At 41.6% G+C, this 27,702-nt stretch overlaps 1 protein-coding gene across 11 annotated transcripts in view; it reads right to left on the bottom strand.

Moving 5' to 3' along the window:
* The window catches only part of Ptk2 (protein tyrosine kinase 2), a 296,868-nt gene that overhangs the window by 137,096 nt on the left and 132,070 nt on the right, over positions 1-27,702 (bottom strand). For all 11 annotated transcript variants that reach the window (XM_045143862.1, XM_045143858.1, XM_045143860.1 and 8 more), the window contains one exon: positions 14,275-14,362. In XM_045143862.1, coding sequence (XP_044999797.1) covers positions 14,275-14,362 — 88 coding nt within the window. The remainder of the gene's footprint in view (positions 1-14,274; positions 14,363-27,702) is intronic.

Genomic DNA, 27,702 nt, shown 5'->3' with positions numbered 1-27,702 from the left:
GGGAAGAAAGAGTTTTGTTCAGACTGGCCTAGAAGCAATTTATGTGAGAGGCTTACTACATTCTGTTTGTGTCTTGAGAATTTGTGCAGGGTTGTTTAGAAGAAATGGACTGGTGTGAGCAGATGGACACAGCTCAGAAAGAAATCAAATTATCAGTTTAAAGGCAACAGCTAGGTTTAACTGCATTTGTTGGAAAAATTAAAAGCAATGAGATTGGGTCAGTTTTTCTACAATATGATAGCAGGAAGAATGCTAATGTTTTTGAAGTAGGGGGCGTGAATTGTGAAGGATAGTCCTGTTACGCAAAGACGGCTTCATTGCTCCTTAGATTAACAAACATGGTAGATCACCTGGGAGTATAACAAACCAGGAAAGAAAGGATCATTGGATTTGCAATGTGGTTTTTTTTTGGGGGGGGGGGCGGTGACCACTGTGCAATGTGAGGCGGGGTTCTCTGTGTGGAGGCCTGATGGAGCCATTAGGATGAGCTGTAAAACACAGTGGAGACCCTGAGACTTTTATTGATAGGCCAGGACTGTGGCTGCCAAGGAGAGCTGCTGGCTCAGGATGAAGTTTTTTCTGGACTGTAAGCAGCCAAGCTGGAGGGGACAGAATTGGAAACTCAGAGACTTTGTAACTGGCTATAAGTGTCAGGGCTTGGAGCTACAGGATTTGATGTTTGCCCTGCTTATTTAGCTCTTGCATTGGTTCAATCTTTTCTGCAATGCCATTTTTTACAGTGCAAATATATGTGCCATTATGTGTTTTTTTTTGTGTGTTTTTTTTTGGCTTTATAGCTCACAGATCAGAGACCTTGCTCTATGGGGATATAGGAATAGTATTGTGATTGATTAAAAACTATGGGGGCTTTGAAAATTGAACTGAATAACCTACATTTTACATCATGGATGGTCATCAGTTTATGGGGGCTGAGAGTGGAATATGGTTTGAATTAGGGATGCCCCAAAAACTTGTGTTCTGAATGCTTGGTTTCTAGCTGGCAACTTGGGAGGTGGAGCCTTGATGGAGGAGGTTTATTGCAGGAGGACGACCTTGGAGTTTCTTAGCCCTAGCTTACTGATGTTAGTTCAGCTTCCTCTCCTGCTGCTGTCTGCCACCTGCTGTTGGGGAGCTGATGACTAGCCCCTGCTCCACCATGCCTTCCCCTGGCACCATAAAGCCTCCCATTGAGACATAAAACACGTTGCTCCAGGGGCTAAAGAGATGGCTCAGCAGTTAAGATGTTTGCCTGCAAAGCCTAATGACCTGGGTTCAATTCCTCAGTACCCACATTAAGGCAGATGCACAATGGTGCGTGTATCTGAAGTTTGTTTGGAGTGCCCAATCTTTGTCTTTCTTCTCTAGCTTTTTCTGCTTGCAAATAAGTAAATATTTTTAAAAATGTGCCTTGCTGCTTTGGTCTGGAGCTTTATCCCAGCAATGAGAAGGTAACTGTGACACTGGGAGTTCTCCTACATACTCACTCCATACTCTCTCTACGTCTTTCTCACAGGGACGATAAAAGACATCCAGTAGACACTCTTTTTTTAAAAATTTTTTTTTGTTCATTATTTATTTATTTGAGAGTGACAGAGAGAAAAAGAGACAGAGAGAGAGAGGTTGAGAACGGGTGCGCCAGGGCTTCCAGCCACTGCAGACAAATTCCAGATGCGTGCGCCCCCTTGTGCATCTGGCTAACGTGGGTCCTGGGGAACCGAGCCTTGAACCGGGGTCCTTAGGCTTCACAGGCAAGCGCTTAACCGCTAAGCCATCTCTCCAGCCCCCAGTAGACACTCTTCATCCAACCCCTCTCTTCAACTTGGAACATGATGTGCACATGAACCTATCTACTCATTTCTTCTCTTATGACTGGAGAAATATACCATTAGAAGCAGAGGACAATTTATGTGCTGCTCCTATCCTGAACACCTTGTTCTCAGAGCCTTTATCTTTGCATTGGCACTCAACCTAAGTGGTTGACAGATGTTTATTAAATGACTGAGAAGGCAGGTTTAATGAGCATACATACAGCCAGCACTAGGTAACTGGGGACCTCTGAGAATCATGTTGTTTTCCATAAATAAGACACTCAGGCAACAAGTTTTCATCATTACACACAGTGGATACTAGAACTAAATGCAAAAAAATTACTTAACCCAAGGATGTGTAAAAAAGCTTTAGTTCTAGAATCATCTTTTTACACTTCTACTGGTTCTTTTTAGTATAAAACAACAGGGCTACAGGAATAGCTTAGTAGTTAAGGCACTTGCCTGCAAAGCCAAAGGATCCAGGTTCAATTCTCCAGGATCATGTAAGCCAGATGTACAAGGTGGCACATACATTTGAAGTTCGTTTGCAGCTGCTGAAGGCCCTGGCATGCCTATTCTCTCCCTCCTTTCCTTCCCCCTGCCTCTTTCTCTCTCCTCAAATAAATAATATAAAAACAACAATAGCTTCAGGTTTAAAATTTTAGTTTTCCAACATAAGCAGCTTTTTACAATATTAAATTTTTTTTTAATCTGAGAGAGAGGAGGAGGAGGAAGGGAGGGAGAGAAGAAGGGAGAGAATGGGGATGTCAGGGCCTCCTGCCACTGCAAACAAACTCCAGATGCATGTGCTTGCTACCTTGTGCATCTGGCTTATGTGGATCTTGGGAAATCAAAGCTGGGTCCTAAGGGTTTGCAGGCAAGTTACTTAACTGCTAAACCATCTCTCTAGCCCTACAATATTTCATTGACAATTTCTATACATATAGACAATATACCCCTAACATAATGCCCTCTCACCACCCTCCTGAATTCCCCTCTACTGAATCCCTTCTTCTTTCCAACCAGTTTCTCTTCTACTTTGATGTCATCATTTTCCCCCTCCTATTACGCAGGTCTTGTGTTGGCAGTATCAGTCACCATGAGGTCATGAATACCATGGCCACCTAGTGTCTGGAAGACAGTATTGTGAGTACTTTCCCTTTCCTTTGGCTCTTACATCCTATTTTTTAAAAGTATTTTATTCAATAGAGAGAAAGAAAGAGAGAGGCAGAATATGAAAATATGAGAATAAATGGGTGCACCAAGGACTCTAGCCACTGCATATGAACTCCAGATGCAAGCATCACCATGCGCACCTGGCTTATGTGGATAATGGGGAATCAAACCTGAGACCATGGGCTTCACAGGCAAGCACCTTAACTACTAAGCCATCTCTCCAGCCCTGGCTCTTACATTCTTTCTACCAATTCTTCTGCAATGGTACCTGAGCCTTGGAGGGTATGACAGAGTTGTCTCAGTGTAAGCAGCTTGGCGGCTTCTAGTCACCTGAGACAGGTTTCAGAAGAACTACTGCGTAACCTCAATGCTAAACTGAGGAACTTATCATGAAACTATCTGCTTGATAGACTAAGTACTGCAATATCTAAACACTACTTATGGGTGGGGTGGAGGGATAGAATTGAGTCTTCTATGTCATACATTATAACCAAATTCATACAGGTTACAAGAGAGGGATGGTAATAATCCAACAATTCATATGAATAATACCCTTAGAATGGGCAATTGACTTCCACATTCTGAAAGCTGTTGTACCAGAGCTATGAGTTCATGGTCTGAACCAAACACGAGGTCTGAAGTGATCAACTATTCTGCAAAGGGTGTCAACTGAGATGAAGCACGGTCAGCACAACAGGCCGTGTTCCTGTTGTCTCTGTCCTAACATGGCATGGTGCTACCTGTCACCTAGCCTCCAGACAAATGTTCTCTGCTGCCACTGAGCACCCTGAGAATAGGGGGTGAGTTCCAGTGCTCTTCAGCTGTTGCTCCGTTTTTCCCCCTTAAAACATTTCATAACTATGTCAATCCTAATTCCAACTCTCACTTTTGAAATGAGATTTACCAATCATCTCTGTATATTTGCTTATATGGTTATGCATCACACAGTGACATTTCAGTCAATAAAATAACCATATTTAGAAAGGTGGTCTCTTACAATTATACTGCCTGCTGATGTAGCAGCCACCTTAGTCTGTGTAAGTACATTCCATGAAGTTTACACAATGAGTATAGATGCATTTCTCTGAGCAAGTCCTCATAATTAAATGATGCATGACTGTATCATACAAAGCACATATACTTGCAAATACATCATCTCAAATATGGACAGCATTTTAAGCTGATGCAAAAATCTAGATTAACCAAACCCTAAAGTCTAGGTTTCTTGGAACTTTGGCTACCAGGGTAGTGAAAATAGCTAGCTCATCTACCCATACAACCCCACTACAGAATGCAGTGTTGTCCCTTGTGTCTGCAGCATTTTTAGCATTGTGCTCTCTCTTTCCTGAGTGGGATTACTATTGTTTAAGAGCTCCAGGTACAACGGATTTGTAAGATGCTTTCCAACAAAGCCTGCTGGGGGTGGCTAGTGTGTCTAAGTGGTATAGCTCTTGCCTAGCATGCTGAAGGCAATGGGTTCTATTTCCAGGTCACTTGGAAAGATGGTATCTTCACAGGCAAATGCCTTAACCACTAAGCCACTGCTTCAGCCCGAAAGATGATTTTTTTGAGACAGGGCTGGAACTTGTGATAAACCTTTTTCTCTGCTTCTTGAATGCTAGGAATACAGAAGTACACCACCACATCCCAACTATTGGATGCACCACCACCCCCTGCTTCCTAAGTGCAGGGAGGCTATGTGGTATGTGCTTGTACAGCGTGTGCACAGGAGTGTGCAGATGCACAGACCACGTGCATGCAAGCCCAGAGGAAAACTTCACACATCCTCTGCTGTAACTCTTCCAAATTGTTTCCTTGAGACAGTTCTTGGTCAGACTGATGATGAGCAGTCTCCCACGGGACTGGGGTCAATGGAATGTGTGGCCATTTCCACTTTTTTAAAAAAATTATTTTTATTTATTTACTTGAGAGTGACAGAGAGAGAAAGAGGCAGATAGAGGGAGAGAGAATGGACGCACCAGGGCTTCAGCCACTGCAAACGAACTCCAGACGCGTGTGCCCCCTTGTGCATCTGGCTAACGTGGGTCCTGCCTTGAACTGGGGTCCTTAGGCTTCACAGGCAAGTGCTTAACCGCTAAGCCATCTCCCCAGTACCATTTCCACTTTTTACGTGAATACTGAAGCTAGAACTCAGGCTGTCACAAGCAGTCTTATCCACTGAGCCATTTCTCTAGTCCCCTTTTTTTGTTTCTTTTTTTATGCAAAAAATTAATTAATAAAGTTAATATTTGTCGATGCTAACTTTACATGTGAAAAATAGGATAAGGGCTAGGGTTACAGCTCAGAAGTCAGCACATACTTATTAGCAAGCACAAGGTCCTGGGTTAAATCCCTATTCCTGAGTGGGGGGAGGGGGGAACACAAGATGAATTTAGACTCCATGAGTTTTTCACTTTATTCACTTTTCAAGAGACTTAAGCAAAGGCTTAATAACAGCTCAGATTGTCTTAACAAAAACTATTAATCATGGGCTGTAGAGATGGCTTACTTGGTCATGTGTTTGCCTGCAAAGCCAAAGAGCCCAAGTTCAATTCCCCAGTACCCACATACAGCCAGATGCATTAGGTCGTGCATGCATCTGGAGTTCCTGTGCAGTGGTTAGAGGCCCTGGTATGCCCATTCATTCCCTACTCCTCTGCACCTCTTTCTCACTCTTAAAGAAAGAAAATATATTTAAAAATTAATCCTAAATTATTCCTTTATTTAGACCCTATATCAACTTAATGCTGTAGAAAGCACATGAGATCTTTGCTAGACACACTTGTCAAGTGCATGTTTGCAGGAGCAGGAGATAGGGAAACTAGCCAAGGCACTAACAAGTGGGCCCCTAAAGTGAGTCAACTTGTCTATTATAAATGCACGAGAGAGAGTGAAAAGGAAACACTTGTTGTCATACAGTTTTTCTAACTTTGGTGAAGTATTGTCTCTTTATTTCTGCATTTATAATGGACAAGTGGTTAGGAGCTGTACTGGAGACAAGTGAAGACTGTATATACCCAGCTTTAAAAAGATAATTGTTGGGCTGGAAAGATGGCTTAGCGGTTAAGCACTTGCCTGTGAAGCTTAAGGACCCCGGTTCGAGGCTCGACTCCCCAGGACCCATGTTAGCCCGATGCACAAGGGGGCACACGCGTCTGGAGTTTGTTGGCAGTGGCTGGAGGCCCTGGTGCGCCCATTCTCTCTCTCTCTCTCTCTGTCTGTTTGCCTCTTTCTCTCTCTGTCTGTTGCTCTCGAATAAATAAACAATAAAATTTTTTTAAAAAGATAATTGTTTGACTTTTCTACACATGTGAGTATACATGTCCCGGCCCCCCCAACACACATGCAATCCAACTTCTCAAACTCTAATGGTATATAGTTCTTTATTTGAAGTTGTTTTTAACATGTAATACATTTTGCCTAAAAATCAGAATATGAAAGCACTGGTACCACAAGTCAACCCTCACTGTAAAGAAAATACATGAGGTGCTCAGGCTTCTTGCCTGGCCTTCCTATGGTGTAGGCAGTAGTTAAGCACATAGGCTTCATGCTCACTCCCACCAACCTGACAACAACAGTTAGACAATGCATAAAAATCAGTGCCTGCCAGGGTGATGCTTGCCCAGGGTGTGACTAAAGCAACAGTTAGACAATGCGCAAAGATCAGTTGCCTGCTCGGGTTATGGGTGCCCAGGGTATGGCTAGAGCAAGAGGGAGTCCGTGTAGACAAGATGCTTCTGTGGTCACACATCCCACATCCTTCCCTGAGTACCCACAAACCTGGTAAGAGCTGAAGTAAGTCTGCAGTGTATTTTAAACTGTACTATGACTCTGGAGGTAACTAACTCAACCATAGACATTTGACAAAATGTACCAAGTGGTATACTTACACCTATTATTTTCACTATATAAAAACTGTACTTTATTTAATGTGTATACCTGCTCTATGAGAAAGGTGAGGACCGTAGAAATTTTTGCCTAAAAGTATCACTTCAAGAAAGAACTGAGTATTGCAAAAGTGCCAAAACCCAGGGAGTAATAGAAGAAGTCACTGACTCCAAAAAGCCTCCATGTTCCCAAGAAGAGCCTATTTCCAGAAGTAGCCCTTAGTACCCTCAAAACTGAACTCCAAACAGGTTCTATATGAACACATTAGCATACCTAAATCTTTAGGCCACCAATTTGCCAGAAAATTTATGCATACCTGGTGCTAGTGCAAACACTTGCTTTCTTATTAATGTCGAGCATCAACTAGAGCAACCATGACAAACACCTCAAACATGCAGGCCCAGAAAGTCCTGCATAAGCTTCCCCTCTGTATCCACTGCATCTGCCTATGCATGTTAGGGGCCACTGCTTATACTCTGCACCCTTTCACCACAGTAAACCAGGACCACAAGTGAAACAACTGCTTAGTGCTATGAATCTCCTAATCACATGCTGGGCATAGGTTGGTCTGGGGATCTCAAGAGAGGAGTGTTCCTACTAAAGTCAGAGTTGCTAATGAAGAAGAAGGTCCTGACGTGGACAAATGGGCCAAGTTAAAATACTGGCAGGGAGAGACTAGAAGATAACCACTTCTGCCTTCCCATTTCTTCTATTACTTCTATGTAAAATGACAATGAGATATAGGCTGCAAAGTATATATAGGGGAAAGTCCTCACTCATCATCAAAAATGCCCAGGAGTGGGAAGGGAAGAAGCACTGTACACTAGTAAATCTATTAAAAGAACAGAAAAATATGACTTAATAAAAGAGACTGAGATCTGTATTTAATTCCCCCTGCCTAGAAAAGGGCAGCTAATAATTCCAACAATGAAAACACCAGGTTTAAAACTAAAATTTCATTTCAAAGGGGAAAGTGGGGGGTGGGGAGGATATTACCATGGGATACTTTTTATAATCATGGAAAATGTTAATAAACATTGAGGAAAAAAGAAAAACCAAAACAAAAATCCCCTAAATTTTCACACTAGAACTATAATTCCAAAATGTGCTTTAAGACCCACCCAAAAAATGTAGAGAAGGAAGTCAATTTCTCTTAAAACAACTGTGTGAATAATAACTTGTAAAAATGAAAATCAATAGAAATAGTGGTAAGAAACAAGAATTCTGTAACGATGCACTTATTTCTATAGGCACCAATTTGGTTCATTTTTATTTATTTATTTGACAATGACCGAGACAGAGAGAAAGAGGCAGACAGCTAGAGAGAATGGGTGTGCCAGGGCCTCCAACCACTGCAAACAATCTTCAGATGCACGTGACAGCTTGTGCATCTGGCTTACATGGGTCCTGGGGAATCAAGCCTCAAATTGAGGGCTGGAGAGATGGCTTAGCGGTTAAGCGCTTGCCTGTGAAGCCTAAGGACCCCGGTTCGAGGCTCGGTTCCCCAGGTCCCACGTTAGCCAGATGCACAAGGGGGCGCACGCGTCTGGAGTTCGTTTGCAGAGGCTGGAAGCCCTGGCGCGCCCATTCTCTCTCTCTCCCTCTATCTGTCTTTCTCTCTGTGTCTGTCGCTCTCAAATAAATAAATAAAAATTAAAAAAAAAAAAAAAAAAAAAATTGAAGTCCTTAGGCTTCATATGCAAATACCACTAAGCCATCTTTCCAGCCACCAATTGTGGTTCTATACTTGGTTTTTTCCTACTTCCTAGTGGAACTTTTTTTTTTTTTTTAGATAAACAATAGACTATTTATTTAAACCTCAAGAACCAATGAGTGAATATACTCATGTTAAGTCTTCAATATTTGTAAGAGTACAAAATGAACACTGAGTCACACCCGGGCTTCAGCAGTGACAAATGGTTGCCAGGCAAGCTCAACATTAGTGCAACGTTAATTCGTGTGACAACTCCTGACTAAACCTAGGCGCAAGCCTACAAACCAACAGTCATAGCTTTAGCCAATGAAAGCCAGGTGAGAGAAGGAAAACAAAATTTTTTATTTATTTGAAAGAGGTGGGTGGGGGAGGGTATGGGTACTCCAGAGTCTCTTGCCACTGCAAATGAACTCAAAACACATGTACCTCTTTGTGCAACTGGCTTTACATAGTACTAAAGAACCAAACCCAGGATGGCAGGCTTTACAAGCAAGAGTCTTTTTTTTAGTTTATTTATTTATTTGCAAGCAGACAGACAGAAAGGAGACAGACAGGGAAAGAATGGGCATGCCAAGACCTCCAGCCACTGCAAATGAACTACAGACGCATATGTAGCTTTGTGAATCTGGCTTTATGTGAGTACTGGGGAATCGAGCCCAGGTTCTTAGGCTTTTCAGGCAAATGCCTTGACTGATAAGCCATCTCTCCCGCCCATAAGCAAGCTTCTTAACCACTGAGGCATCACCTCAGCCCATTAATACATCTTTTTTTTTTTTTTCTTTCCAAGGTAGGGTCTCACTCTAGCTCAGGCTGACCTGGAATTCACTATGTAACCTCAGGGTGGCCTCAAACTCATGGCGATCCTCCTACCTCTGCCTCCTGAGTGCTGGGATTAAAGGTCTGCGCCACCACGCCCAGCTTAAGACATCTTTTAGTGAAAATGCGCACACATATAATAGTGACTGCTACGTGATATAACACTCAAACATCAGTACTTCCACTGGTGTGCTCAGTTCCTAACTGCCTGTGGAGAGCTGGTGCAGTCCATTCATAACTGATTTTCAACTCTTTATGTCAGTGTACCCAAGTGGGGTGCTGCCTGTGGACAGCAACACATGGTGACCAGCAGTGAAAAAGTACTGGGCTCTCAAAATTTTCTTGTCAGGCCAGATGTGGTGGCGCAGGCCTTTAATCCCAGCACTCGGGAGGCAGAGGTAGGAGGATCGCCATGAGTTTGAGGCCACCCTGAGACTACATAGTGAATTCCAGGCCAGCCTGGGCTAGAGTGAGACCCTGCCTTGAAAAACAAAAAAAAAAAACAAAACAATGTTCTTGTCAGATTAGGATACAAGGAAAATATTTTGCCCATACAAATGGAATTATGTATCCTATGCTTGGCCTCTTACTTATTTTGATTTTTTTTTTAATTTTTATTTATTTATTTATTTATTTATTTGAGAGCAACAGACACAGAGAGAAAGACAGATAGAGGGAGAGAGAGAGAATGGGTGCGCCAGGGCTTCCAGCCTCTGCAAACGAACTCCAGACGCGTGCGCCCCCTTGTGCATCTGGCTAACGTGGGACCTGGGGAACCAAGCCTTGAACCGGGGTCCTTAGGCTTCACAGGCAAGCGCTTAACCGCTAAGCCATCTCTCCAGCCCTTATTTTGATTTTTTTGAGGTAGGATCTTACTCTAGCCCAGGCTGACCTGGAATTCATTATGTAGTCTCAGGGTGGCCTTGAAACCCAGTTAGTTATGAATGGACTACACCAGCTCTCCACAGGCAGTTAGGAACTGAGCACACCAGTGGAAGTACTGATGCTTGAGTGTTATATCACATAGCAGTCACTATTATACATGTGCGCAGTTTCATTAAAAGATGTCTTAAGCTGGGCATGGTGGTCTTTTTGAGGTAGGGTCTCACTATAGCCCAAGCTGCCCTTGAATTCACTATGGAGTCTCAGGGTGGCCTCGAACTCACGGCCACCTCTTATCTCCTACCTCTTATCTCCCCAGTGCTGGGATTAAATGCGTGTGCCGCCACGCCTGGCTTTGGCCTATTTTAAAATATATGTGTTTTTAAAAAAATTTTTAGAAACCAGGTGTGGTGGCGCATGCCTTTAATCCCAGCACTCGGGAGGCAGAGGTAGGAGGACTGCCGTGAGTTCGAGGCCACCCTGAGACTCCATAGTGAATTCCAGGTCAGCCTGGGCTGGAGTAAGACCCTACCTCGAAACAAAAAAAAAAAAAAAAAAATTAGAGAGAGAGAGAGAATAAATTGGTGTGCCAGGGCCTCAGCCACTGGAACTGAACTCCAGATGCTTGTGCCACCTAGTACACATGTGCCACCTTGCGCTTACATCATCTTTGTGTTTCTGGCTTATTTAGGATCTAGAGAGAGATCAAACATGGTTTGTTAGGCTTCAAATGCAAGCACCTTAATGGCGTTTTGTCTATTTTTAAATAATATTCTTTAATACAGTAGCTTTCACATCAAGAAGTAGATATTATGGCTTATTACAACAGCACTGAAACACAACAGACCTTTCTCCAGCACTCCTTGGCAAGGGCAGGTAATGCCTTTGATTTCTTTCTTGTTACAAAAATTTCCTAACTACACTTGTACAGACATGTGTACATGTCTAAATCTTGTTTAGGTCAGATTTTATGTTCTGTTCAACTGAATTTCACCTGAAAAAGCACCAATGCAAATGGGGCTGCCTAACAACCCTGAGGATAGGCATACAGTGAATGTTCTTGGAAGGTGATAAACCCACTCCCTTCTCTGTCTTGTTCACCCCTATGGCTGCAGCATCACCTTCATCTCCCTTCCAAGACCTTGGGCAAGCAATGACACTGGCAATCCACACAGAAAAGGTGAGGAGCTACACCTATACCCAATCCCTTTATTGTTTATTATCTTTTTAACTGATTTATTTGCAAGCAAAGAGAGGCAAAGGCAGAGGCAGAGAGAGCACACCAGGGGCTCTAGTCACTGCACACAAACTCCAGATGCATGCACCACCCTGTGCAACTAGCTTTACATGGGTACTGGGGAACTGAATCTGGATCATTAGGCTTTGCAGGCAAGTGCCTAAACCACTGAGCAATCCCTCTAGTCTGCCACTGCTTTTTAAGTCTTTGAGTTTAGAAAGCTATTATAAAAGTGCACAAAGAACATACATAATGACTGACAATTCAAGTGCTATTTTCAAGAATTTTCTGGACTTCTTAAAAGTGTGTTGTATAACTTAAGTTTTTGAAAATAAAAAAGGAGTGAAGAAGAGAACTGTAGATGGAAAAAGATAACAACTTGGTAGGATCCCAGATACACAGGGAGGACGGGGAGAGAGCTGTACCACCCAGAGCACACCGTTCATACCTGCACCTTGGATTGCAAACAGGAATGTTGAAGCTTCAGTGGCCAGGCACTGTCTATAGGAAAATGCAAAGTCCTGATCAAAGTACTAGAAATGGACAGCAGGCACATGACAGTACCACTGTGCATCCCTTTAGGAAGAGTCCTCATTACACCGTGCTGTCTCTAGGCTATAAACACTTTCCACCTGGACTGCAGTGTCCCTTGGGAAAAGGAAATAATCCACCAGCATACGCAGCAGTAACTGGTAATCAAGAGTCCCAAAAAGAAAGAAAACTAGGATAGCCTAGTAAAATGTAAAGGAACAAAAAGCATCCATCCACTTCTGGGTTAGTATACAAATTATAAACAAGAGTACCAGAGTCACTGGGAGCACTAAGGCCTCTATTATGTGTTCTGGAAGTCAACATCACCACAGTAGCCCTGTATTTCTTTAGTGCATACACTGTTTTTTTTTCAAAGACAGTCTGCCAATAACAATATTAATCACCTATAAAGGAAAAAGCTCAAAATAGTATGTTGAGCACACCTAATCTAAAACTCTGAGTGCTCCAAACTCCAAATTTTTTGAGTGCTAACATGATGCCACAGTAAAATATTCCACCTTGTGAAACTTTTACTTCATGAACAAAATTGTGTTAAGGATACCTTTGGGCTATGTCTGAAGCATACATGGAACATTAGTTTTACATGTCATGCCCCAACATACTACATCATGCATACATATATTCCATAGTCAGATCATGATTTTAGTCAGAAAGACTTCTGCCCAAACACTTCAGATAGGGGATATAAAACCTATAAATCATTTTGGTTATCTGAACTCTTGCCACTTCCTTAAAAAAGAAATGTGGACCTCCTAAAACAGCTAACTGATGTAATCTAATAAGGCCTAAGAACCCGTATGTAATCTGGGAAGCATTTCTGTAGCATGCCTCCAGCATGCTTTCTCTGTTTACTTCCTCCTCCTTGCTTCTTCCTACCCTTCCTCCTAACCAACTCTGTGCTTCTTACTGTAAACACAGGCAAGTTCCCATAGGACATTTACATTATAGACAATAGCCAACAGCTACACACTTCAGTATGATTTCATAAACAGGAACATCTACTGCTGCCTCCTATATAAGGAAAAAAATGAACACCTCAGTTCTCTTCTGAATTACTGCTCTTTTCTAGCACCAGAAGCCTAGACTTAACATGTTTCTTCCTCATTCACATGGTCCAGGTTAGCTCTATCTTAACTCCCATCAATCCATTCACTGAACTGATTTCTAATCACATCCTTCTGCTTCACATATAATTTCTTATTGGAATGACTGAGGCTCCTCCAGACTTACCTGTGCCTTTAAAATACCATTCATTCCCAATACTGCCATCCAGTCAGTGCAGTCTCAGTTAAAAAACAAAAATTGTGTGGGTTTTCTTTGTTTTGTTTTTTCTTTTTTCGAAGTTGGGTCTTACTCTAGCCCAGGCTAACCTGGAATTCACTATGTTAACCAAGGTATTCACTAAGTAATTTCTCTAAATGTCTCCCAATAACCTGCTGGGAAAACCACTCTATACTACTCTCAGCATTTTGGCTCCGATTTTAAAGGAACCATGTTGCTTCCCCTTCCCCTGTTCCCGTGGAGAGAGCATTAGTATCCCTTCAGCATATCAGCACACTGGTCTATTTACTAACAGTGGAGGACCAAACACAAGGTAACTGTTGACAAGACTCTCCCTCCAGCAGAATACATGGAAGTATACATTATCTGCACCTTTGCCCAGTGGTCCACATTCAGCGAGGACACTTACTCTCATGTGTGCTTAAATCCCCACAGCATTTGGGGTACTCTCTTCAGCATTACTAGTAAGTAGTATGTATATGGTTGCAATATTGGTAAGTGCTTTTTATGTTGCATGTAATTATTGCCTAAGGTGTATAAAGCAAACTACTCAGTGTTTTTTTAAGCCTTTTTTGCTTAACAATGGAATATAGCACCAAAATTTATGCATAATTCACTAACAATTTCTACATATGACAAGTTGATCGTCAAGCTGATAGCTGCACCTGACTTAAAGACAGGCATGTGGTCATAGACCTACTGTCTCCATACAGAACAAGTATCTTTTAAGATCTACCCAAGCATACAAAAATTCACCAAGTACAAAGAGTCCTTATTTCTCACTAGCTAAGAGATTGTCAGTACCATATAGTCATAACTTTATATTCTCTAAAATACTAGGTTGAATCTTACTCATAAAAATGAAAATACTTAACAAATAAGACTCAAAGAGACAAGTACATTAAAACATTCTTTTATACCTGCTGATAGAAGAAATTCAATGTTGGTTTGTCTTCTGTAAACTGGTTTAGAAATCCTTTTGGCAAGTAACGAATTCTCAATTCATATCTAAAAAATAATTCACAGAATATAGTTAATTAGAAATAAGTGATTATTCTCAGTGTATGGTCTACAACTAGAATACTGTAAGTACCTCATTAACAATAACTCTAAAATTCAATTTTGAAAATAAGTTCAAACATAATCTTGAAATGGATGTTTTATTTTTCAGCACAAAACAAGTATATCTAATATAATAGATGCCACAGCCAAATGGTTCTGCAAGAAGACAGAGGACAGCTTAAAGGCTGCAGCCCACAGGGCAAATCCCCTTACTGCCCTGTGCACCAGCCCCCAGAGCTAATTTACATGAGCACACTGCACATCACAGGTGTTTGAGCTGTTTTCGTTCAACAACAGGCTTGAATGGCTGCAGCGTGATCCTGTCTAGGACACAGCAGTTATTTACCCTCAGAATTGATGATGGACACCCAACTGTTTCAACTTTTTAGCTACTGGAACAGTGATAATATGAACTCTCTTTTGCCTCCCCTAAGCAAGAAAAAACAACAACAACGTTTCCTCAGGAAGTAAAGCTTGTAGAATGGTGAAAACAAACTGACTACCCCACATGTTCTTTGTATCTTTTATGCTCTGTGTGTTACCCGTATGAATACTCTACTTTATCTTCTGGTGATTTCCCCAGATGTTCTTTGTATCTTTTTTGCTCTGTGCATTACCCGTATGAATATTCTTTTATATCTCCTGGTGAACACATATACCCCAGAACACAATACAGCCATCAACACTGACAATCGCTTCCCCATGATGAGTAAAGGGATGGGCCACAGTTCACCTGGCAGCAGAACGGGCGCTCCGGCTCCTGTGCTTGCCCCGCACCCGCTCTTCTGTGACAACCTCACTGTGCTCTCTCCCCCTCATAGGCTCCAGTATGCCATGTTCCTAGCAGCATTTCACTGATGACTGGTGAGGCAGAGCCCTTTTCCAAGTGTTCACCGGACACTATAATTGTCCTCTGTAGGGAAGTGTCTGCTCAGCCTTTCATCCTTTACTCCTGGACTGACTTTCTTTCCACACCCCCATTTCTGCAGCAAAGTGGTTCTTAGTGGACTCTGTAGATGAATACCTGCTCGCATTCCATAGCTCGCCTTCCTCAACCTATCTTCTCATTATTGATTTTTAGTGTTAGCTTTTGATAAAGAAAAGCTCACTACATGTACCTCAGTCCTACCTCACCCCAAAGCACAGGGTTAGGCGCAGCTTCACGCCTGTTATTTCAACACTTGGAACAGTGAAGCAGGAGGCTCATGGTCCAGACCAGCCTGGGCTGCATCCTGAGACCCAGCCACAAAAGAGAGCAGCAAGCCAGATACCCGTTCTAAGAAAATGTTTAGTAGCTTACCACAGACCTTCTGCAGGGAGCAATCATTTCACTTATTCTCAACCTGGGACTCAGCAAGGACTTAACTACTTTACCTATACTGCTCTCTGTAATGATCAGACTAGAAAATCATGCACAGCAAGCAGCACAGGAATTGTTACATGTTCAAAATTCAAAGCCATGGAAGGTTTTGTGCCTAATGTTACAGCCATTTCAAGTGAAGTAAACAAACCCATTCTCATAACAGACTTCCAATTAAAATTTTTTAATAAACTGACAAAAGTAGAAATGTATTGCTTAGTGAAAATTAAAGAAAAATTTAAGTCATAAACCAATAAATGGTGCAAGCACACCAAGAACCAGAAAGACTATATGCATAGTATTATCATAAGTCTCCAGAAGATATTCTTAACTACAAAAGAAAATAGGAACTTCATAGTGTAGAAACCCAGATGCCACTACCACAAGCAAATTGGTCAAGGAAGAATCACTTGTAAGTTGAGTCAGTCTTTATGGCTTAGCTGGTACAATGCAACAAGAGCATAAAAAACCTTAATATAATCATGAAAAAAATACCAGACAAAAACAAACTGAGGGCAGTATAAATACTATCACTGTTCTTCAGAAGTGCCAAGGGCAAGAATGACACAGGCAGAGTGAGTAACTGCCCTCCACTAGAGAAAACTGATAGACATGTGACAACAACTGCATCCCTGCATTCTCCACTGGCTCCTGGAACTGGGAAAGGGACAGTGTGTGGAACAAATGCCTTAGACTGGCCACAGTTCTACAACAATGCTGGCTGGTCTCCTGGGGCTCTCTTCTTTGCATGTGCTTACATGTGTGTGTCAGTAAGAGGACAAAGGACAATCTCAGTGCCAATACTCTCATGAGCCTGGACTTCACCATTAGCCTGCACTGGTTGGCTAGGGAGCTCTAAGGAGCTACATATCTCCACCTCTCTAGTGCTGAGGGTATAGGCGCAGTCCACCATGCTCAGTAAACCAAGGTCTTGATTGCTTTTAAGGTAAGCACTTTATCACCTGCCCAACCCCAATCTTCTGGTTTTACCAGCTATACTTTACGCATGTAGTGGTTTGAATGTGAATTTATGTCCCCCATCGCTTCAGGTATTTAAGCTTCCTGCTTAAGTCTCTAGCGGCCCTGGCAGAGGTGCGGCGAGGGGGGACTTGTCACTGCAGTGGGAGTGCTGGCAGGATTACACGGGGCCTGCTGGTGTCGGTGTTGTGCTTGCTGCAGTTGTTTCTGTCTGTCTGGATGTACGGAAGGAAGAAGCTTCGTCCCCCATGGATGGAGCTTCTCCTGGATCTGTGAGCTTCAATAAACCCTTCCTCCCATAAATTATGTCTCTTTGGAAGTTCATCCCAGTAACATGGAGCTGACTGCAACATGCAATTTTAAACCTTAAGGAAGCTAGGTGAAGGGTACATTGAATGCCTGTGTTCTATGTTTGCAACTCTGGAATATACAGTGACAATTTACAGACTGACATACTCACAAAGCTGAATGGTCTGTGGTCGAAGTAATAAAATAAAATCAGTTTTAAAGCTATCTTGGTCAGTAAGGACAGTTATATAGCCACTGACCCACCAGAAACAAATTCTATAACATCTTTAACCCATTAACTAATAACAAGCTTCAATGGATGTGCATATCTAAGGTCCTTCTCCAATTCAAGCAAACACAAAAACCAAGAACATGGTTGCATACAGAGAGTAGGTAGAAGTCACCAACTTCCTCATGCCTCTGCATGTAGTACCAGCTGATGCCAGCCTCTGTAAATGGTCAACTGCTCAATTTCACCCTTTCATGAACCTTGTAAATAGTCAACAGTGTGCTCTGGGATACTAACACTGACCAGAAGAGATCTCCCTTATAAGCCTGATAAAGCTGCTTCTGTTCTGATTAATGGAGTGAATGACCATGAACCCAGATGTGATAATACCTAAATACAACATTTCCACTGAAAAGCAAAAAAATAATTATGCCATGAGTCAGGATAGAGGATGCAGAGATGACTAAGAGCACTTCCTATGCAAGCATGAAGGCCTAAAGAGGCCTTAGAGTTTGATCACCAGAACCCACATAAATAGCTGGGGGGTGATCACACACACTCTACAAGGCCAGTTCTGTGGAGAACAGAGATCAGAAAATAACTGGGATCAGTAAATACCTTAGCTCTGCATTCACAGAGACCCCATCTCAAGGAAATGGACAGATGAGTAATAGAGGAAAGGCTAAGTTCACCTCTGACCTCCAGGTGGCCTGTGAGTACATCTGCACATGTACTTACATACACCCCACACACCACCACCACCACCACCACCACTACCAGCACAGATTTTACACACTCAAGAAAAAGAAAATGATGAAGAGGTTTTCAACACTTTGTGGCACAGTAGCCATGTCAAAGCAGCCTGGGAAGGGCGGGGAGAGGCAAAACAAACAAAAAAAACCCCAATACATTCTTCCAAAAAACTAAAGGTTTATGAAGGAATTATTAACCCCAGCAGAGAAGCAAGAGAGACCCAGAATTTCTAGCAGGCAAACAACCAACCAAAATCAGCTCCAGCGGCCTGCTGGGAAAAGCTCCTCGCTGGTCTTACCTGAGCCTGCAGGAGAGCAAGGATGAAGGGATTTGCCACTCACAACAGCCTCACAAAGCCAAAAAAAAGAAGGAGGAGGAGGAGGAGGAGGAGGAGGAGGAGGAGGAGGAGGAGGAGGCGGCGGCGGCGGCGGCGGCGGCGGCGGCAGCAACAGGGATGAGCTGAGCAGCTCCTGAAGGAGAAGACAACAGGGACCAGCAGACGAACTCTAGGATAACTTCAGGTTCTCTCCACAGCCTCCCCTCCCACAGCACCAGGACCAGGAACCAATGGAGATCTTGGGACACAAGGGACCGGAGCCATACCTCCGCCACACAGCATGCAGCACAGCTGATCTGAACAGCAGATATACCGACCCAACCAGCCTAGATGAGCCCACAGCATAACAAAGAGGGAACCAGGCAGAAACTCAGCACAGGTGAGAGCAGAAGCTACCCCAAAAGTAACAGGACTTACTTGGCCTACCAATGGATCAATACTTGCATCAAACACAGGTATATAAGCCTTCATTAGAAGTGCTGATTATGGGCTGGAGAGATGGATTAGTGGTTAAGCACTTGCCTGTGAACCCTAAGGACCCAGGTTTGAGGCTCGATTCTCCAGGACCCACGTTAGCCAGATGCACAAGGGAGCGCATGCATCTGGAGTTCCTTTGCAGTGGCTGGAAGCCCTGGCACATCCATTCTCTCTCTCTCTCTCTCTCTATCTGATTCTCTCTCTCTCAAATAAATAAAAATGAACAAAAAAAAATTTTTTTAAAGATGTGCTGATTATACCTCCCATGTCAGGGGACATTATGTGTTAGATATCATTGATGTACTTTTTGTTGGCTTTGCCATTCTTTAATAAGCTATGTTTTGGGGTTGACTTTTGTCATTTTTCATATTTCTTGATTTATAGTATCTTTTCGTCGTTTTTTTTTTTCCCCCCTTGTCATTCTTGTGGGCAGGGTCTCACTTGGGCCCAGGCTGACCTGGAACCCATTACAAACCAGGAATCTCAGCCTCCCAGTTGACAGGATTAACAGTGTGAGTCAACACACATCCTTAAGAATTTTGGCTGTTAGGTTACCTGTTTGTTTTAATCCCCACTCTTGCATAAATACTCCAATCTAGTTTTGTATATTTGTGTATATTGCTCAGTAGAATATTAGAATTCTGTAATTTGCTCTACCCAGCCTACGGGGATATTAATATACTGGGCAAATCCAACACCTGGGATCACTACTGCTTGTTATTCTGGGAGTAATATAAGAGCCATAACTGGCACCTTAGTCTCCTACCCTAAAGATTTATAACTTTCTGATTACTCGTAAAAGAATTCAGCAGATAATTAGAAAACTCAAGCATTGAGTTAACTCAAGACGCAAAAATCTTTACCTCATTATATAAGAAACACACACAAAAATCAAGGCAATATAATTTCACCAAAAGTCATAAATCCAATAGAAATGACATCCAGTGAGGATAATTTAGATAAAATGACTGAAAAGAATTAAAAAGAATGACAATACCTATGTTCAATTAAGTCACAGAAGAAATAAAAGGAATCGAAGAAGAAAACAGACTCCCAAAGTAGAACACAGAAAGTCAACTTGATGAAAAAAAGAGGTTGATACAAGACATGAGTAAATAGAAATACTGAACAAAAAAACAATCAGAAATACTAGAAATGAAAAATGCAGTATGCCAAATAAAAAGCTAAAGGACTGGAGAGATGGCTCAGCAGTTAAGGTGCTTGCCAGAAAAGCCAAAGGACGCAGGTTTGATTCCCCAGAACCCAGGTAAAGCCAGAAGCACAAGGTGGCACACGCATCTGAACTTCCTTTGCAGTGGCTAGCAGCCCTGACATACCCATTCTCTCTACCAACCTTTCTCTCCCTCCCTCTCTTTCTCTCTCTCATATAAATAAATAAATCTTAGGGCTGGAGAGATGGCTTAGCGGTTAAGCGCTTGCCTGTGAAGCCTAAGGACCCTGGTTCGAGGCTCGGTTCCCCAGGTCCCATGTTAGCCAGATGCACAAGGGGGCACATGCATCTGGAGTTTGTTTGCAGTGGCTGGAAGCCCTGGCACGCCCATTCTCTCTCTCTTCCTCTATCTGTCTTTCTCTCTGTGTCTGTCACTCTCAAATAAATTAATTAATTAATTAAAAATAAATAAATAAATCTTAAAAAAACAAACTCTATAAAAATCTTACCAATAGAATGGATCAAGGAGAAGACAGAATATCTGACAACATGGCAGATCTAGCACATTCCAACAAAGAGAAAGACAAACAAATAGGAAGGTATGAATGGGAATTTCAAGACTTTCAGGACAATGACATGATCAAACATAAGAATCCAGGGTATACAGTGAAGATACTTAACAGTGGACAATGCAAGCCTTATAATTGGCCAGCAAGGCCAAATGAGCCAATGGGTGCAATAGTGGCACGTCTGTCATGGTGGAAACCAACTGCCCTCTAATTGGACTGGAGGCCTGCTCCGTAGGAGGGAATACATCCCTGATACTGAAAACTTAAAACAGGGGTAGTCATGAGTACTAGGGATGTAACATCTACTGCTGTCTGGCAATATATATATATATATATATATATATATATATATATGCGCGCTAGGCTTATCAAGCTGCCCAGTAAGCACTTCTCTTAATGTTCATACCCATATGTTAATGCTACTCTCACTTTTGGTAGAGAATTTTCTCTTTTCAGATGGCAGTGACCTTGGGATGACTCAGAAGGCATCATAGTGCTGGAAAGAAGTGACCACAGTGCTCAGTACTGCAATATCTCTATCACACCTTCCAAGGCTCAGGGTCTATTGTAGAAGAGGTGGCAGAAAGAATGTAAGAGCCAAAGGAAGGGTAGGATTCCTTACTACATGTTCACCCAGACACAAAATGGCCTGGATATCCATGACCTCACAGTGCCTGACACTACCTACACAAGACCATCATAATAGGAGGAAAAGATGATGACATCAAAATAAAAGAGAGACTGATTGAGATGGGGAATATGTAGTTTCAAAGGGGAAAGTAGGGGGGAGGCAGGGTATTACCATGGGATATTTTGTTTATAATCATGGAAGTTGTTAATAAAAACATTTTTTGAAAAAAAGTAAAATAAAATAATTCAGGGTATAGTAGAAGGAGAGAAGAATTTCACTCTAAAGGCATAGAAGATATTTTCAACAAAAACACTGAAAAAAATTTCCCCCAAATAGGGAAAGAGATACCAACAGAGATAAAGGAAGCCTTTAGAATACCAAACAGACAAAACCAGGAAAGAACCAATCCTCAACCATATTATAATTAAACTACTAAACACACAGATCAAAGAAAATATATATTGAAAGGAATAAGAGAGAAGTATTAAGACACAAAGGATAATAGCAGATTAATCAATAAAAACATTAAAGACAGAAGGGGGCTGAAAAGATGGCTTAAGCAGTTAAGGTTTTGACCTTGGTTCAATTCTCCAGAACCTGTGTAATGCCAGATGCACAAGGTGGCGCATGTGTCTAGAGTTCATTTGCAGTGGCTGGAAGCCCTGGTGCACCCATTTTCAATCTCTCTCTCTCACTCTCTCAAATAAATAAATAAAATTAAAAATAAAATATTTTTTTAAAAGGCCAGAAGAGGGACTGAGTGATCACTTAGCAGTTAAGGTGCTTGCCCAGGAAGCCTAAGGGCCCAGGCTTGATTCCCCAAACCTACATAAGACAGATGCACAAGGAAACGCACATCTGGAGTTCACTCACAGTGGATAGAGGCCCTAGCGAGTCCATGTTAATTCTTTCTCTTTCTCGTCATCCCTCCCACTCTCTTTCAAATAAATGAATAAATTTTTTAGAGCCAGAAGGATTGGGATGATGTATTCTAAGTTCTGTTAACCAAGATTACTATATCCAGCAAAGTTATCCATCTTACGATGGACTTGACAGAAAAATAAGGACTTTGCATAACAAAAACAGGTGAAAGGAATATATGACCACTAAGCCAGTTCTATAGAAAATACGTAAAGGGTTCCTTCACACTGAAGAGAAAGAAAAGCACATGCATGAGAAGACATTACAAAAAAAAAACAACCACATTCAAATAATAGGTAACACAGACAGTAAAGGTAAAACTGGAAGGACTACAAAGCAAGAAGAATGACAAGATTATATACCTTTCAAAAATAACTCTTAGTATCAATGGCCTCAATGCCCCAACCAAGAGACACAGGCTTGTGGACTGGATTGAAAGGTAGGATCATTCTGTTTGTTGTCTCCAAGAAACTCATCTCTCCACAAAAGAAAAACACAACCTTAGAATGAAAGGATGGAAAATGGTATTCCAAGCAAATGGGCCTAGGAAACAAACTGATATTGCTATCGTAATTATTTAACAGGATAAACATCAAACCAACATTAGTTAGAAAAGATAAAGAAGGTCACTTTATAAAGGAACAATACAACAAAAGAACATTGCAATTCTAAACATATACGCACCTAACATGGGTGCTCCCAGTTTCATTAAACAAACACTACTAGACGTAAGGTCACAGATAACACCAAACACTATTGTAGTGGGTGACTTGAATTCCCCACTCTCATCAAATGACAGGTCATTCTGGCAAAAAATAAACAAAGAAGTATCTGTATTAAATGACATCATAGAAAAACGGACCTGACATATCTAGCACAACATTACACTCAAATGCTGCAGGATACATAGTTTCAAACAGGACATGGTACATTCTCTAAAACAGACCATATATTAGGACACAAGGCCAATGTTAATATAGAAATATTGAAATAATTCTTGACTCTTGATCCCACTGAATCCCATTGATCATGATGGGGTCAAACTACAAATCTACATCAAGAAAAGTTATAAAGTATAAACAAAATCAAGGGAACTAAACAATATACTACTAAATGATAAATGGGTCAATGAAGAAATCAAGAAGGAAATAAAAAATATCATTAAAAAAAATGACAATGGAAACCAACACACCAAAACCGTTGGGACATAATGAAGTCAGTCCTAAGAGGAAAATTTATACCTTTTAGTGCCTATATTAAGAAATTAGCTGGGAATGGTGGCACATGCCTTTAATCCCAGCACTCGGGAGGCAAAGGTAGGAGGATCACCATGAGTTCAAGGCCACCCTAAGACTACATAGTGAATTCCAGGTCAGCTTGGGATAGAGTGAGTCTCTAACCTGAAATTAAAAAAAAATTTAAAAATAAAGAAATTAGAAAGGTCTCAAATACGACTTAATGCCTCACCTTAAGGAACTGGAAAAAGAACAAAGCAAACCAAAAATCAGTAAATGGGGCAGGTCAAGGTGGTACACACCTTTAGTCCCAGTACTCAGGAGGCATAGGTAGGAGGATTGCCTTGAGTTCAAGGTCGGCCTGAGAGTACATAGTGAATTCCAGGTCAGCCTGGGCTAGAGTGAGATCCTACTTCAAAAAACAAAACAACATAAAACAAAAATCAGTAGATGGGAAGAAATAATACAGATTAATGAAATAGAAACAAAACAAAAAAAAATTACAAAGAATCAATGAAACAAAGAGTTGGTTCTTTGAAAGGATAAACAAGATTGATAAGCTCTTAGCAAATCTGACCAAAATAAACAGAAAAGAAAGAAATTAATAAAACTAAGATATGAAGAAGGCACCATTACAACATATATCAATGAAATTCAGAAAATCATAAGGACATACTTTAAGAACATATACTCAGGTGTTTGAAAATCTGAAAGATCATTTACCCCGACCAGGTAGGTTTTATCCCAGATGTGCAAAGGTGGTTCAACATATGGAAATCAAGAAATGTAATACACTCTATAATAGAGTGAAGGACAAAAATCACATAATCATCTCAATAGATGCAGACAAGGCATTTGACAAAATCCAGTAACTCTTCATGGTAAAAGTCCTAAAAAAACAAACAAACCTGGAAATAGAAGGAACATATCTCAACATAATAAATGTTATTTATGACAAAGCAAAGCTATTGCCACCATTATACAAAGTAGGGAAAAATTTGAAGCATTTCCGCTAAAATCAGGAATGAGACTTTCTCCATTTTCATTTAATATAGTACTATAAGTCTTAGCTATAGCAATCAGGCAAGAAGCACAAATAAAAGGGATACAAACTGGAAAGGAAAAGATCAAGTTATTATACTTGCAGATGGTATATAAAGGATCCTAAAGACTCCACCAGCAAACTGTCAGAGCTGATCAACACTTTCAGCCAAGTAGCAGGATACAAAATAGATACTGGGCTATACACTGGGCTATAATAAGACCTTGCCTTAGGGAAAGGGGAAAGGAGAGGGCAGGGAAAGGGGAGAAGAATAAAAAGGAAAGGGGAAAGGAGGACTGCAGAAATGCCCTTAAAGCCTAACGACCAGAGTTCAATTTCCTAGTATCCATGTAGAGCCAGACGTACAAGGTGGCGCTTGTATCTGGAGTTCCTTTGTAGTGGCTGGAAGCCCTGATGTGCTTATTCATATAATCTCTCCCCCCCTCCCTCCCTCTCCTTCTCTCTCCCTCCCTCCCTCTGTCCCCTCATCTCTCTATACTGATGGTGGCCCACACCTTTAATCTCAGAACCCTGGAGGCTAAGGTAGGAGGATTGCTGTGAGTTCGAGGCCAGTCTGAGACTACATAGTGAATTCTAGGTCAGCCTGGGCTACAGGGAGGCCTACCTTGAAAAACCAAAAACAAACCAACAACAACAACAACAAAAAAGAGTTAATCTAAAAGGTTCAGTCAATCCCCTTAAGCAGGAAAACAACCCTCAGGCATTTAAGTTGATAAAGTGTTCTCTCTAAGCATTGTCTACTCTCACCTCTTGAGTGTAAATTGAACTGAGAGTTGGGAGAGACCAGAAAGCAAGAAAGGGGCGGGGGCTTTATGGGAATATGTATGAGATACTAGATATGAAAGTAGAGCGGTAGAAAACTGGGGTAGAAAGATTCAAGTGTGGACCAAGGAGGAGGATGGAGCAGAGGTGGTGGGATGAAGGTTATCCATAACCTGCTTCTTTGTTAGGGAATTTGAAATGTAACTTTTAGTGAAACCTAACTCAGAGCCTGAGCTAGAGTGAAACCCTACCTCAAAAAAACAAAACAAAAAAAGGTAACTTAAAAAAAGAGAGAGGGGCATGCCTTTAATCCCAGCATCTGGGAAGCTAAAGTAGGAAGATCACTGAGTTTGAGGCCAGCCTAGACTAGAACAAGACCTTACCTTTAAAAACCAAAAAGGGGGGGGGGGGACGAGGGGCTGGAGAGATGGCTCAGTGGTGAATGGAGTTTGCTTGCAAAGCCTAACAGTCAGGGTTCAATTCTCTAGTACTCAAGTAAAGACAGATGAACAAAGTGGCAACTGTGTCTGGAGTTCAATTCCAGTGGCAGGAGTATACTTGCTCTGTCTTGGCCTCTTTCTCTGTCTCTCTCAAATAAATATTTTCAAGAGAGAATTGGGGTGGAAGTACCCTCTGCAACTGGATAATGCTACTCCCACTAGTTAACTGCTGCTCTCAACTTTGGTCCAAGAAGCTTCCTTTTACAGATGGTAGGACTACTGGGGAGATTTAAACTCATCAGAGTGCTAGGAGTAAGTGACTGCTGAGTGGTTAGCATTAAGGGAGACAACTCTATAACGTCCTCAAAGACTCAGGGAACACTGCAGAAGACTGGGTGGGAAGAATGCATGTGACAGAGGATACAAGGAGTGCTTTCACATACTGTCTTCCAGACATCAAGCAGCCATTACATTGATGATCCCAAAGCAATGCAGATATCAACACAATTCCTGTAAAAAATAAGACCCATAAATATTCCATAATGGGTAAAGGAGGATATGAGAGAAAGGTGGGGGAAGAATGAACATAGGAGAGGGACTAGTTCAAAAGGAGCTCAGAGCTAGAGAGATGGCTTAGCAGTTAAGGCACTTGCCTACAGAGCCAAAGAACCCAGGTTCAATTCCCCAGGACCCATGTAAGCCAGATGTACAATGTGGCACATGTGTCTGGAGTTTGTTTGCAGAGGCTAGAGGCCCTGGCATGCCCATTCTCTCTCACACACAAATAAATAAATAAAAATAAAAAAGTTTAAATTCTTTTTGAAAAGGAGTTCAGTGGAAGGGGGGCCAGATGAAGAGGGGTCAAAGAAAGAAATGGCAAAGAATTATGATTAAAATACATTATGTACAGGTATGAAAACTGTCAGTAAAGAAGTTTTTTAAATGGGCTGGAGAGATGGTTTAGCGGTTAAGGGGCTTGCCTGCAAAGTCTAAGGACCTATGTCCAATTCCCCAGCACTCACATAAGCCAGATGTACAACATGGCACATGTGTCAGAGTTTGCAGTGGCTGGTGACCCTGTTGTGTCCACTCTCACTCTATCTGCCTCTTTCTCTCTCTAATAAGTAAATATTTTTTAAGTTTTATAAAATTAGGAATATCATAAAGATGTCATTCTCATACTGCAAGAGAATATATATGTAATATGCAAGTAATCCTCTGGGGAAATTTCAGAAGCACAAACAATATACTAATTGCCAATGAAGACATTATAAATTATGTAACCCAGTCAAGGAATAATTAAGATGGCATTTTTTCAGATCACAGACATTTCATCAGAAAATATGTATGAATGAACAATGAAAATTAGTGTAATATTATAGACTGTCAGCCTGACAGGACCTAGAATCAACCTATGAGATATTACCTAGATTAGGTTAGCCTCTGGCATGCCTATGAGGGAATATCTTGATTAGGTAAACTGAGGGAAGATCCATGTTAACTGTGGGACCAATGCACAGGCAATGATCCTGGATGGCATAAACAGGTAAAAAGGAGAGCTGCCTGAGCAGCAGCATTCATCACTCTCTACTGCCCTTCAGCAGATGTGACAATGTGAGGCTACTTTCCTGCCCTGCCATGCTTTTCCCACCATGATGGACTCAACCCTCTGAACCTGGAAACCAAAATAAAATCTTTTATTCCCTAATCTGCATCTGATTAGATATTTTATTTCATCAACTAGAAGTGACTTATAAAGTGAGTTCTACTTCACTGCCTTAACTAATACTGCTTGGTAATTACCGGAATATAGTTTGTTTTATGATTACATCATCATTATATTTATTTTTCCAATTTCATTAAAATATTCTCCTTAAGGCTGGAGAGACAGCTCAGTGGTTAAAGCCTTGCCTGCAAAGCCTAATGACCCGAGATTGATTCCCCATTGCCCACATAAAACCCCATGCACAAAGTGGTGCATGCATCTGGAGTCTGTTTACAGTGACTGAAGGTCCTGGGACACCCATTCTTTCTGTCTCTCTCATTCTCCCTCCCTCCCTTCCCTCCCTCCC

Source organism: Jaculus jaculus, chromosome 2 (genome assembly GCF_020740685.1).
Source record: "Jaculus jaculus isolate mJacJac1 chromosome 2, mJacJac1.mat.Y.cur, whole genome shotgun sequence".
Lineage (NCBI taxonomy): Eukaryota > Metazoa > Chordata > Mammalia > Rodentia > Dipodidae > Jaculus > Jaculus jaculus.
Note: the sequence above shows the minus strand (reverse complement) of the source record. Positions and strands in the feature narration are given on the sequence as shown.